This window comes from Centropristis striata, chromosome 10 (assembly GCF_030273125.1).
Source record: "Centropristis striata isolate RG_2023a ecotype Rhode Island chromosome 10, C.striata_1.0, whole genome shotgun sequence".
In the NCBI taxonomy this organism is placed as follows: Eukaryota; Metazoa; Chordata; class Actinopteri; order Perciformes; family Serranidae; genus Centropristis; species Centropristis striata.
The window spans coordinates 10,182,998-10,198,166 of NC_081526.1; the positions used below are offsets into that span (position 1 = coordinate 10,182,998).

General features: G+C 38.1%; 2 protein-coding genes across 2 annotated transcripts in view; both read left to right on the plus strand.

The window, feature by feature from the left end:
• Positions 1 to 15,169, plus strand: part of hoxd3a (homeobox D3a) — a 70,117-nt gene that overhangs the window by 41,260 nt on the left and 13,688 nt on the right. The gene's annotated exons all lie outside the window — the stretch shown is intronic.
• On the plus strand, positions 1,668 to 3,318 carry hoxd9a (homeobox D9a). Its single transcript, XM_059342451.1, has 2 exons — positions 1,668 to 2,277; positions 2,745 to 3,318. Exons 1-2 carry the CDS (start codon positions 1,668 to 1,670, stop codon positions 2,987 to 2,989), a joined length of 855 nt encoding a protein of 284 aa, XP_059198434.1. The 3' UTR covers positions 2,990 to 3,318.

Here is a 15,169-nt window from a genome sequence, read left to right on the forward strand (position 1 = left end):
TCTGTGAAATTCCTGCATGTTTGTGGCATGTAATCTTGCAATAAATTGTCAAATAATCTTGTTTTGTGTTCGTTTATGTTCTCAGAGTGTCTGGTCTTTAATTATATGTTATTTATCTGCTGTACCACTGTGGAAATCTTTGGTGTTATTTGGTTTTACGCAGACATTTGTATGCGTAAAACAATTATGAAAAGAAGAAGAAAATAGAAAGAAAATACATTTTGTAATCGAGCTTTCGCGCCTTGCTGCAAGGAAAGAAATGATGCACCAAAATGTGTTTCTAATTTGAGTAAATTAGAGCATAATTGTTTCTAACTTCAGCTGGCGACGAGCTGCAAGTTTAAAAACAGGAAAATATTTAGTTTGTGGGCTCCCAGCAGTTTTAACACGTGCGGTTTTTAGCTGTTAGGATATAATAGTTAACATATTATCTCATGCTTTTAAAGATACTCCAGCTCCATGAGGACTTGAAAATTAGCCTAAAAATGATCCAAAATAATCCAAATACGATCAGAAAAATGTTGCATCCTCTGTGTGTTTACGCAGTAGAGACCCGCAGGGAGGCGGAGGTCAAGTAATGAAATAAACATGCTGTTTTTAATTTGAGGCCTGTTTGTGACTGAACTAACAGTCTATAAGAAACATGAGGCGGGGGAAGTTATGTTCAAGCACAAATTCACAGGCAACACTCTCCAACAGCTCTTCCTTCCTCCCGAGCGGCTCAGGCCTCAACAGCCACGTTGCATTTCTCTTCATTGTGCAGAAAATAACCTCATATTTTCTGTTTATCTCTGATGAAATGACGTATGACTGTCTGTCCGCAGACTTGACAGCCTAAATCTTGACTATTTCTTTTGAAATGTTCTTGTTTCTTCTGTATTTAAGGTCACCAAACTTCTTCAAAACAAGCCAAACATTTTTTAAACCCCTATTAAAAATCTCAATGTGTATATTAGATTTAAATGACATGTCTCAGACAGCAGCACACAGACGCACTCTGCTTCTCCAAGTCTTTTCTTTTTTTTTATTGACGGCATGTATAATCACACGCACCTCATAAAACCTTTATTGATACATAAAGACATTATTGCCCTCCTTTGAATGAATACAATAATTTCACTGCTGCTGTTTCCGACTTCGCTTTTAAAAAATTAAAACCAACCCAGAAAATATGTTTCCTCTCCGAATATTAACAATGGATTCAGCGCATTGTGGACGGAAATGGCGTCTGTTATTTTACAGCATGTTATTACATGTGTTTTTACGAGGACTCCGTTAAGTCTATAAAGCATTTTACTAGCAGTGAGGGTATCAGGACGATATTGGAAGAGTGTTGGTTCACAGTGTGTGTGTTTGCAGGGGAAATGCAGCTTATCCCTTTTGTTGCAGCGCGCTGCAGAAAGATTAGAAGAAGAAAATGCATTCATTTGTTTTTCTTCCTCGCGTCACATCTGATGGGGCTTTTTATTATTTGTGAAATGAAAAGCTAAATTAAACCTGACGAAGGAGAAAAAAAGAAGAGAGAGCAAGGGCAGGATTGATTTACTCGCTGTATTGGTAAATATGATCACGTGATCCATGTAACCAATCCCTGTAGATGCAGGCCAGCAAAAATACTATGATTGTTCATAGAGGGACGCTTCCCGTAACAGTGCGAGCCTTATTATATGAGTAGGAAGAGATCAAAAATGTCTTCCAGTGGCGCTCTCACTAACTGCTATGTGGACGCGATCCTGGGCCAGGAGCCGGAGGATGTGTACGGGGCTCGCTTTCTCCAGGCTCCGCACACGGTGACCCCGAGGCCGCCAGGTGCTGCCGGGGACACCGCTGACTTCTCCTCATGCAATTTTGCACCAAAGTCCGCCGTTTTCTCGTCGTCGTGGTCCTCGGTTCACCCGCAGGGGATTTATCATCCGTATGTGCACCACCATCACCACCACCACCAGCCCCACCTCCCCGCCTCGGACGGCAGATACGTCCGCTCCTGGATGGACCCCATCTCCAACCACGTCTCGTTCGCCGGCTTCCACTCCGGCAGCAGCGGCGGCGGTGGTGGTGGAGGTGGTGTTGGTCGGCCGTACGGGACAAAGCCGGAGATCGTGTTGCCACCGAAAGAGTGCGCGGACGCGTTGGAAGCTGAGGCGCGGCCGCTCGCCGGTGAATTCGCCTGTGGAGTATCGGAGTGTGCGGAAAAAGCGAGCAAAGAGCACAGTGGAAGTGAGCTTTCGAGCCACAGCGAGCCCAAAGAGGAGAAACAACAACAACAACTTGACCCAAGTAAGTAAACGGAATAGCCAATCCTGATTTACAGCCTTAAGAACTGTATGAGCTGGGTGCGTAAAACTGGAGCTTTTACTAACCTATAAAAGTGTCTCGTACTATACCTCGGCTAGGGAAGGGGAAAAAACGCCCTGCTAGGGTTATTACAGGGGATCCTAAACTTTTAATGTCACAGGACGCCCAAAATAGATACACACTGTTTCTTTTTGATGAGATTTTACCTCAGGTAGGGATACATGTAGCTTATAATATCCTGTTTTCTATTTTTTATAGTAAAATCTGAAAAACAATGAAAATATAAGCTTTACGCATCACATTAAACAATTTCTTATGTTTCTTTGTTTTCCTGCACCCACACCATGTGCCCATAAGCTCCCCCAACCCCAAAATTGAGAATATTTTTACTGCAGTCTTAAGTGAAAAACCTCATCACATGTGTCTCCACTTTATCTGTTTTCTCCCAGACAACCCTGCAACAAACTGGATCCACGCACGCTCCACGAGGAAGAAGCGCTGCCCGTACACCAAATATCAGACTTTAGAGCTGGAAAAGGAGTTCCTCTTCAACATGTATCTGACAAGAGACCGCCGCTATGAAGTGGCCCGCATACTCAGTTTAACCGAGAGACAAGTGAAGATCTGGTTCCAGAACAGGAGGATGAAAATGAAGAAGATGAACAGAGAGAGAGGCGGCAAGGAGCTGCTATAAAACAAATCACTGCCATTTCTCAAACCAAGGAAAGCCATCTGAACAATTAAATCAATTTTGGTAGGAGCCTCAGTTCATTTTTTTAGACCCTCTAGGTATATAAGCGTAATTATTGCGTGTCAGTGTCAGAACGTGTTGGCCAAATATGCATCAAAATCTAATGTGCAGGAATTAGTCTTGGTGGGATTCAGTCACATGCTGTTAAATATTTTCTCTGTTTTGAATTTTCCACCACCACAAACAGTTTGTCACATTTGTTGCGCCTCCCTTCATTAGAAAATGTGCCTCTGTGTATTGCTTTTATAGTTGTAAGGAATTTGGACTTGTATATAAAACATTTTCACAGCTGAAGTACTTTGACTGCTGTCTGTTGTCGGGACACACACACACACACACACACACACACACACACACACACACACACACATACACGCAGATGGTGATTCAGGAAACCCATGTTAGACATTGTGCAAAAGGTGCGTGAATGAAAAATATAGGCGTTTTATATCTAACAAAAACTAAAGCAAATCATCGATTTTTATCACGAATTTCAATTCGTAGGTTAATATTTTATTCTTTAATTTATTTCAGTTTTTTCTTTGAACTCTTCTGGGATGCTGGTGGGATGTTTCTTTATTTTTTTTCTTTATTAAGTATTTTTTAAATGTAATATTATGATAATGCCCTCAGGTCTTGTTTTCAGTAAACCTGCCAATATTTTGCAGCCGCACGCTTTCAACATACACCACAATATTAAACCCAACAATCAGTGTTTACAATTTTCTATTTGCAGCCAACAAATAAATCTGCAATTAAAAAAAGAGATTTAAAGCGCTTTTTAATCCTGTAACATACTGTTGTTTTTTTAAACAGTGTATTTGAAACGTAGATGTAATAAAGTGTTTACGATTGGGAGAGGTGTTGCGGCGCATTTCCAATTTATTGTCCAACTTGTACGAATAATGAGTTTAAAGCAGGAAGAACCTTGGTCCAATAAAGCTATAGAAATGGCTAGACGTCTGGCCTAAATGACTTTATGGTCCTGGCCAGTAATTACACTCTCCTTTGAAATGCTCTTTTTCTGGGGCGTTTGCGTCTGTTGCTGACAAACAGAATGTAGACACTTTTCCACAGGGTGTCTGCTCGATGAATTGTTTCAGAGGAAATCACCCCCACCTTAATGGTCACGTTTATTCACCAACTGCACTTCCCACCGATGGGAAACAAAACTTCACTTTGACTGGTGTCCAGTGCAGTTTTACTTTCTGCTGCATTTATTTTATTTTGAAATGTAAAACCATGCGTGTCCTAATATTACCTCATACAGGATCCACCAATGGGAACAAAATAGACAATGGTTATATTTGGATTTTTACTGAATTTGTGCAAATAAACTCATAATATATATATATTTCAACTTTACAAGTCAAATCAAATGGAAATCTCCTGAATAATTCAGAACTAAACAGACTGCTTTCACCTCTGATGCAGCTGAAGGCTCCATTGAGACAGTAATGAGAGCGCTAGAGGGCGATATTGGTCTTTAAGTCTTAGTCACAGCCATTCATTCACAGCTGGAACTAGAAGGTAACACATGGAACAGACCATACAACATGCACACAGGATTCACTCATTTGTATCAAAGTACAAAAATAACCTATTGATGTCCTTTGTAAAACTGTATGTGTTAGGGTTGTGATCATCTGAAAGTCCAGACTGTGGGGCTCAGTTTTATAGCAGTGCTGATAAAAGTTTAACTTCCTGAACCGAAAGCTGTCGATATTGTAAAAAAAAATAACAGAATAGGCCCATTACAGCTTTTAACTATTGCAAAGTCTCAAATCGTATATTTTAAACATCAGTTTTTTTATTTCATTTTTGAAAATCTTTTTAATCTTTTTAATTTTTTAGACCCACATCTGCAACAATATGTGATATTTGCACATAAGAGCTGCCGATTTTAACCGATAAAGAAAAAAGTTTATAAGCCTGACTTCATCATTATTTACAAAAGAAGAACAACTGGGACAAATATAGTCAACTTTCAGAAATGCATTCCTCTTAAAAAGAAAAAAGAAAAAAAAACTTTAAATAAATAGATCCAGTTCTGCAGCGAAGTGTTTTTGCTGTGCTTGGGAATGGATATATTAATGATAGACTCGTGACTCACTAATGTAAGCTCATTGTGACTCTGGAGCTACTAAACATAACAGCGGCTCTGCGCGTGACTTGTTTTTATCCCAAAATGCTCAAATTCAGCTTAAATATTTATGCTTTTGTTTAAATCACTGACACAAAGTGATCTGATAATGAACACATCAGTGCTGGTTTATCAGGCCTTTGGAAGAAAATAAGCCCAGAATAAGGCCTATTTCTTTTCCTCAAAAGGTATAGCCTACCCCATATTAATTGTATAGCCTATATACATTTTACATGGAAGCTTTTCCTTTTGAAAAAAAAAAGCATATAGCACATCACACGATTATTATTAGAATTATCAAAACCAATACATTGAAAAATAATAATAAAAAAATAGTCTAACTATATTTTTTTCTGTGACAAACTGAGTAGCACAAACACACTTGAGGCTTCTGTGTGCACTAAATTTTCATTATCTGACGAAAAATATAATACTGACCACCAAGCTTCAGGGTTAAGGCCTTTCATAAACAATAATTATTTATTATGTATTTTTATTAAAAGGCATCAGCATTCTTGTTTTTCCTTCTCTTGCTGCTGTTTTAATCCCGTGTGCAGTGGAAGAGAGTTCCTTAGTACACGCTGCTGTGTGCTAAGGAATTAAATTAAACATTACTTCAGTCCTCGCCATTAACAGTGATGATTGTCATGAAGTTTCCAAACACTGGCAGCCAACGACAGCGCTCAGAGGAAATGTTTGAGTGGTAGTGTGTGTGTGTGTATGTGTGTGTATGTGTATGTGTATGTGTGCTGACTGGTGACTGTCACGGCTCAAAACTTGACCCCAGAATGAGGATGTTCAGCTTCTTTATTTAAATATATATGACTGCATGATTACACGCTGCTTACACGCGCACTATAACAGCATCAGATCTCTCCTTTGATAAGGTGCAGGGTGCGATTATAGGGGGCTTTCTGCCACTGTACCGTTATAGACAGTCATGTGTTTCTCCCTACAGGCCATGAGTGAGGGTCAGCTATCTCACTTTTGTCATTAGCTACACTCATGTTGTGCTGCTGCATATTCACACGCTATCTGTCACTGTTATTTCTCTGTGAGAATCTGTGGAAATTAGCTGTGTGTGACAGATCGGGAACACACTTCATGTTCGGGTTTTTCCAGAACTGTGTGAGAATCGCTTATGGCCTTTATTCACCACAGAAACACACACTCAATGGACACTGTGTGGAAGTGAACCAGTTTGTTCTTATAGCCATGTCATCGTGCGCGTGTGTGTGTGATATGTGTGCGTTAATTAAAATATAGCAATAGGCCTACCCCATTACAAGCAAAAGTCCTGCTTTAAAAATATAAGTACGTATTGTAAAATGTGCTTAAAGCCTGAAAAGAAATAGTGCAGAAAAATGCATAAATTCTGAGTGCTTTACCAGTTGTATGATTATTAGGCTATTATTAGGCTACTGATGCATATATGTGTAATAAGTATTTTTTCGCATTTTTAAATGTTAGTTCAAATCAGTTCAACCTCCAACAATCAACTATTTTATTACTCCTGTGTGGTTCCTTGTATATGACTTGAAACTTATGGTTATTAAATTATTTTAAAAAATGTGCATCAAGTAAAATCTGCAAAGTAACTAAAGCTGTCAGATAAATGTAATATTAGAGTATAGGCCTATATGTCCCTCTTAAAGTAACATAAAGTCAAATAACTACAACTATAATAACTATAACTATACAATTATCTCACATTTGTACTAGCAGAATACATTCAATCTACACAACATTGTCTCTAACCCACTAATGCAAACGACATTAACGGTTGAGGTCTGTGACGCAATCTGACAAGCAGGGCTACGTGAATAGTGACGTCTTAATGTGCTACAGTGGAAGACAAAGAGGAAGATCACAGGATGGGACGTTAACGCAACAATGTAGCGTTATTATGGAATGTATTTTGGACCATAATAACCAACTGACAGTCATTAAATCTGATACAATCCTCAGTAGTCTGCTGGACAATAATGAGGCCAGTGTGAAGTGTCAGTGTGCATGTAACAGTCGTGTTAACTTTACTGTCCTGGCAACACTTTGATATTAACATTCCAAGTTAACATTCCGGAATCCATAGGCACCACACAAATATAATAAATTATTATTATTAGGTATTATTATTATTATTATTATTATTATTATTATTATTATTATTATTATTATTATTATTAGTAGTAGTAGTAGTAGTAGTAGAAGTAGTATTTATTCGAGGTTAGCATTCCTGAATCAATAAGTGCTACACAAATAGTTATTATTATTATTATTATTATTAGTAGTAGTAGTAGTAGTAGTAGTAATAGTAGTAGTAGTAGTAGTAGAAGTAGTATTTATTCGAGGTTAGCATTCCTGAATCAATAAGTGCTACACAAATAGTTATTATTATTATTATTATTATTATTATTATTATTTATGTGTTTGGAAAGACCGTGTAATTAAATCTGATGCACTGAAATTGCCAACACGATGTAAAAATATAACGGCCTCTGCATATTTGGGGTGATTGCCCGAAGAATCAGGACGCACAGAAAAAACAGTTAGAGCTCTGTAATGAAAGTAAACCTCATCATCTGAGCTTGAATTCATATTATCACATCACTAAAGCGAATATATATACATATATATATGTATATATATGTGTATATATATATATATATATATATATACATATATATACATAGAGCTCTGTAATGAAAGTAAACCTCATCATCTGAGCTTGAATTCATATTATCACATCACTAAAGCGAATATATATACATATATATATGTATATATGTGTATATATATATATATATATATACACACACATATATATATATATATATATATATATATATATATATATATATATATATGAACATACTTTCCTGTTACGCACACGTCAAAGCTGCTTTAAATTCGCTTTAGTGATAATCTGTTTTATTTAAAATGCAAAACAAGGCTAAGGATTTCAAAGTATAAATGGCTAACAGACAGGATGAGGAAAAAGCCCAGCAGACTCATGAATGAACATGGAGACGTGCTGTCCTGATCGTTGCTACATCTTTATTAGTCCTGTTGGTGTCTGACAATGTTGCAGCTGTGTGGATGGCTCACCACCGACCCCACCACTCTCTTTTTTTCCCTTCCCAATATCAGGCATGGGGTTTAAACTAAGGTAATGCTGGCAGCGTCTAGTTTCCTCCCACAAACACATCTATCTATCTAACTGGTTCTGTAGCTACTTGTAACTGCATAGTTTGACTCTTTGATGTGTTATTATCTGAGGGAGCAGTAGCAGGCACCATTTGTTTTCCCTAATCAAAGGAAACGGCCCTAGATTTGTCTTTGGCTCTTCATCCATTTAGTGCGCACTGATGCACCACCATATCACACACTGGAGATAAAACCATTCTTCCAGTGCAACGTGGCGACTCTCTGACCACCAGAATAAAGACTGTAACATCATGTGAGCAGACAAATAGTCCTGTATATCTGCACCGAGACGAAACGGATCAAAATCCACATTTTTTTCTTCCAGTGGAATGACCCTGTCCCAGTGGACTACACTACGCTGGACTATAGAGTTACAATAATGTCATAGTTGTGTAATGCAACAAATCCTGATCCCTTGCAACACACACACACACACACACAGATACACACAGATACACACAGACACACACACACACACACACACACACACACACACACACAGACACACACACACACAGACACACACACACACACACACACACACACACACACACACACACACACACACAGAAACACACACCCTGAGCTCTATAAGACAGGAAACCAGAGACAGAGCTGGCCCGGCTATAAATCGCAGTGTGCTGACTCTGGCATGCCACCAGATGAACAAGAATGAAATAAAAGAAATTCCTTTTTTGCTGCAGAATTATGCGCATGGTCGTGACAACCAGTCTGTAATATTTAGCCTCTGAATCTCAGGGGTCAGAAGCGTGAACAATTGTCATATGCCATCACCGATGTTTGTCTCCATATTTATGGGTAACAGCAGGCCTGTAGGGACGCGAGGAAAGGGCGATGATATGCAGTATGTTCAGAGAAACTATTCAAAACACGATTTGTCGTCTGGAACAGCACAAAGGCCACTATCACAATGGTAGTCTAATATTTATTTACCCACCACTATTAGTTCAAACTAAGCCTAATAAACTACCCGGGTTTTATTTTGGTGCAAAGGCCCAACACTGAAAAACAAAAGAAAAAGTTGGAAAAAAGGGGGAAAATGTAATTTCATTGGTGCAAAAAGCTTCAGTTTTACACAGTAACCATCCAGGCATAATTTCTAATATATATTTTTTATTCTTATTAAATTATAAGATTGTGTCGCCTTTAATTATAAGCAAACAAAACATTGCGTCATTTTTTTTATGTAAAGAAAAAGAAAATAATTTTTTTAGCCTAGTGTTTTATTTTTTCTCTTACACTAACGAATTTCATTATGTTGAAGCTAAAACTAGTCCAACTGCTCTGTTACTCTTTCAGACACAACATTTTCTGGTTGAGTGATAAAAACAAAAAAACAAAACAAGGCTCTTGTTTTCCTCCAGAGGACGCGGAGGGGCTTCTGCCATTATGCGCAAAGATGGGGAGAGCTGCTGCAGTCTAAATTCCTTTTTTTGTGAGAGGACAATTTACAGCTTTGGTAATAGACCTTTTTATGTGCCTCCATCGCCTGTCATTGGATGCCACTGGTCATGTGTGAGAGGCAAACGTCTTCATGGCTCTTTTCCTGATTTCCCAGGCGATTTTTTTCCCACTGCATTCTACGTCTATGGCGCACAAACCGATACGCCACGGGCTCGGCTTTCTTAAAAAATTGCATCCGTTTCATAAACGTCAGATCAGCACATTTGTGGTGCTGCTCCCCCGGATGACAAGAGGAGCGTTTCAACTTTCTAACATATCTGACCTGTTCATACACACAGCAGCAGCAGCAGCAGCTCTGGCTCTTCTCTGCCTTATCATAATGCAGTTCATAGGTAAAGCTGCGAGAATAATCATGGATTACCAACCGGCTGTAGGTAAGCTTTCTGCGCCATCATGGACTTTATTAACGCTCGCGTGTCTGCATGTGAAGTTTGACAGCTTCCTGTTTCATTAGTCATGTAAATTAGCAGCAGGGTGATGGCTCTCGGGTAATTTGGTGGTTTCACGTGTTGCTGGATGTGTAGGAATAAATTGTTTTTTAGACTTTAAAGGCAGAAAATGCGTTTAATCATGTTAGTACTGATGGAAATGTGCATTTAAGGTTAATATGCTGCATAAACCAAAGAAAGCATTTATGCGAAATAACCATCTTGTTTATCAAATATGTTGGAAATGCATTCATTGTGGCTCCTACTTTTATCTGAAGATTATTTTGAAAAATATAGCTCGTGTTTGAAGCCAGTGATGATGGTGTTTGAGCTGTATATTTTGATGCATTTCATTTCACCAATTTATAAGAAAATAGCTTCATGCATTGAAGCAAACATTCTCCATTTCGTTTTCAGTTTGACGCAGATTTTATTGCACATCGACAAGCTTTTTTATTCCTTTTGAAGCTGAAGTTATACCATTCTGCATTTCTTTAACTACCAAACAATCTGAACTCCATCATATTTCCACATGCTGCGAAAATGCGACACAGAACTAAATCTGCTTCGCTATATTCCACATATGCAAGGCTGGCAGGAGCAGTAGAATTTTCCTCGCAGTGTTCAGCTGCCTGGAGATGGGGCCAACTGAACAAAGACAGTATTTCACTGTTGCCTGACAGGCAGCTGCGAAAGTATTTACAGCCTTACTGCAATGCGGCAAAATGGACCCTGTTATACAGGCACCAGTAGAAGGCTGGGAGAGGAAGACAGGCTTCACTCTGGCTTGTTCTTATTTAACAATGTACATAGTTTAAATTATTTGTGATTGTTATATGTAATTATGCAGGACAATGTGTGACCGCAGGCCTTGCACACATTCACCATGAATGAATGCATGTGGTTTATTTAAATCCACCCAGGAGCAGCCTGGAGTCTAACATTAGACCCTGTGGATTCTTGTGTGACACACTGGGAGATTTAATCAACAACTGTTTTTTTCTTATAAAGTTATTTCGAGCTATAAGGTACAATAGATGTTATTTATATCATTTCTTTCTTTTTTTCGTTTTCAACCTAAAAAAACTTTCACTGTTATGTTTTTTGAGTCATTATGACCATAATCACGAGCAACACGTTTATTTTCTTTCATCTGCTTAATGATAAGTAATAAAAAAAACCCACTGCAAAACAGGCCTTTATTCGCTTTGCACTTATATTCAGTTGATTTATTAACATATACATTTATTTAAAAAATAAAAAAATATATAAAAAAACAAATATTTTGCAAAAGGCTGTGATGATTCTTTTTTTGTCAAATGCAGATTTTTAATTTTTTTTTTTGAAGAATAACTAAATTAAACCTTGAATCAAGTTCCATCAGCCCACTGGCTGACATTAAATTTAACAAATAAGATAAAAAGATAATTTGCATTCGAAACGTGCATTTTGTTCCTCCTTCTTGCAAATCTGTATCAATAGTTTGACCAAACACATGATTGGCTGAATTTACTTGTTATATGTGGACATTTTTTGCAGTGGGAAAGAGGGGAAGTCGTTAAAATGCCAGCAGAAGGCGCTGTTGCCCAACACTCAGCCTCTCTCAGCCCATTCAGCAATCTGACTAGCAGCTCCCTGAGCACCGTGATTGGCTGAGACTGGTGGTCACGTGACCTGGTTCATTTTTGAAAGTGGTTCTGGAGAATTGTTTGCAAGGCAGTTTTTAAGCAGGAAGAGATGTGTTTGTGATGAGATCAGCTGGTCTGATGCTGCATTTGTGTAACTGTTGGATTTTTATGTGTTCTGAGAGCTAAAGTGCATCACAGCAAAAAGTTGATTATTCTTATATATTAATATATAAGAAAGCATTCCAAGTAAAGATGTTGAACAAACTTGTTGCTTCATTCGAAACCGTTTTAACACTTATTATTAATGCAGTGTTCATGCATGCCATCCACCATGATGGAAAAGGCTTTAAGGAAAGCTGATGGAGCTTAAAATTAATGACTTCATTTAAATGCATAAAAACTGCATGTAAGCCATTAAACGACAGAAAACACTAGCCCCCACTAGCAGCAGGAAATATATATGCATGCAGCTCAAACACCCAGGAGGTCACACAGAGGTTTTGCCCTCAAATTATCTCCAGGGAAATAACTTTTTATGAGGACATCCATGTAAAATGTGACAAGCCTCTGATTTGATGACATTCCATTTATCATACCTGCCCCACAGTGGCAGCCATCCAAACCTCAACATCACCAGCCCCTCTGCACAGGAAGAGGAGAGGAGGAGCGAAGGCATGCTCTGGGATTGGCCCAGATGGATGAATGACATCAGTCTTATTGTGTCAGGGAGAAAAATGTATTTTAAGGACAAGTCAGTGATGCATTTTAGGTGGTTTTGTGGACAATTGAGAGCTCAGTGAAGTGATATAATCAAGTCTGTCCAATAAGGGGAGAAAGAAATGGAGATTTTTGGAATAAATAACTGGAAAACATCATGAAATTCTGAATATTGTCAGTTTCTGTTGCTTGTTTAAACATTGCAATAGTAGCTGACAGGTCTGCAAATACAATAAGCCATAAAAATATTTTCTATTTAGTCCCAGTGCCCCTCTGTTCCCACTCCTATCAAGGCAGTTACAGCCTCCAGCTTCCTTTCTACGACTTTTCCTCAGTGCACATCAGTGTAATCGCCGTTATTGAGTAAGTGCAACTTTGAGGATTATTTATGGGCCTGCGCGCTGTTGTGAGTGGCTGCGAGGAAACACGTGACGCCATTAAAGTTTGTTTTATGGCCCGGGACTTGACAAGCCAAAATATAATTCTCATTGTGTATTAGTAAGAGCGTCCAGATGGGTTGGAATAGAGCTGGTGCACCGGGCTGACTGCTCCTGACTGCAGCATGGATGTGTTTGTTCCACGGTGCGCCCTGCGCTGCGGTCTCTGTGGTAAGCTGGGTTTTATCATTATGCTCGTGCTGTATGGGCGTGTGATGTCACGCGACGCATACTGTTTCCTGCCCGTGAACGCGGCGGCAGTGCGCGCTCAGGACGCACAGATAGTTGGATGAGAGGAAATGGTGTTTAATGTGATTATTACTGAGCTTGCTTTCGCTTTAAACCTCTTAAACAGCCAATCGATGTTTTTTGGGATGCTGTTGTTGAAGTTGTTGCTTTGATTCACTGCTACATGATTCAGTAATGTGAGAGCATGGAGCTTCTTATTTGCTTGGAGGCAGAGAAATCAACCTGTTGGCACCAGAGTTTTACAAGAATCCTTAAGATTTTTAGTGAAATATGCTGAAGGCCTTATTTAAACAATATTAGTTGAAATGTCTTCATCATGTTTAACAATCAACTTATGTATATATCTTTTTTTTATAATTTACAATTCGATAGTGCAACATTAGCTAGCAGTATTAAGTACATTAATATTAATAAGCAACTAAAGACAGCTCTGAGGTTGCAGCAATAAAATCTTTAAAAAAAAAACGTGGGTACTGTTTTCCTCAGAGGCCTAAATGCATTTCTTCTGCAGGCCTTTAAAAAATAATCATTTCTCAAATTTTATAAGAAATCTAGTCTAATTATACTTAATAATATTTAATACAGCGTTAGAAGAGAATTTCAGTTTTATTTCCTATAATTAAAATATAAAAAACGCTCCCTCACTCCGCCGAATATTACATTAAATAGGCCCTGTGCTCTGTTGCTTTATTTCCAGTTTTCTGTTATAATAACCTTCTAATTGTGATGGAAAAAGAGTGAAGCTGAAGTAGTGAGCCTTTGGTTTAACACGAGCTGCCAGGAAACGCTGACTTTATCATTCTTTTGTTGTGATTCTCGGCTTTGACCCGAGTGGAGGCTCGCAGGGGAAGGTGAAAGACAGGTCAGCCTGTCTCACTAATACTCAAATGTGAAGTGCAACATCACATTTTCTAACATTCTGTCAGCTATCTTTTAACTCTGATTTAAACGAATATTTTATGCTTTTTGTCTAATTTGAATGTAAATTTGGAGTATCAACAGAAGTTCATATCATTTTTGGCACAATTCGTTTTTTCGTATTTAAACATGTAATAAGTAGACGCATCATCTTATTTATTTTTATATTTTTTAATTCACACATACTGGAGGCCTTTATTGTAACTTTTAACGTAAAATCAAGCTGAAAATGTAACTGCAGCCAAAACGTTACACTAAAATAAAAGCACTTTATGCAGTAAAAAGTCAGTTAGTAAAATATTCCTGCAGGCCATTTTATTTCTTATTAAATAATAAAACATGAGCAGCATGTTTGGTCCAATCTGTAGTCAAGCTTTACCACAACTGTGACGTAAACCCAGCATCACATTTGGACTTCTATATTTAAATATTTAATAATATTTAATTGTTAGATTTCCGACAAAGTCATAATATTGACATATTCTTCCTATATGGACGTTTTTTTGTTATAAGCTCTCAGGTTGATGACACATATTTGGATAAAATTATATTATTATAACATAATAATTTACATTATTATATTATTTTTTGTGCTTTGGAAAAAATATTTTGCTTCTCCTGTTTCTCCTCATTTTGTAAACTGGTCCCCGCTCTCAGCTCTGATTCATTTGTAAAAATGTCTCAGTGGACGCCACGGCGGTTTGGTTAATGGCTGACGGGGAGCTGGTAAACTTTTGCACCCTTTGAGCTGTCAGCAGCACCCAAAATAATTGAAGTTTTTGATAAGTTTGTAAATGATTTAGTTTGACCTCCATGGCCTCAGCCTCATCTTTAGGGGGAGCAGTTGTTTATAAGCTCCTCTGGATTAGCCACAAAGTACACAGGGCTTATCTTTTATGGTGTTTTTATCT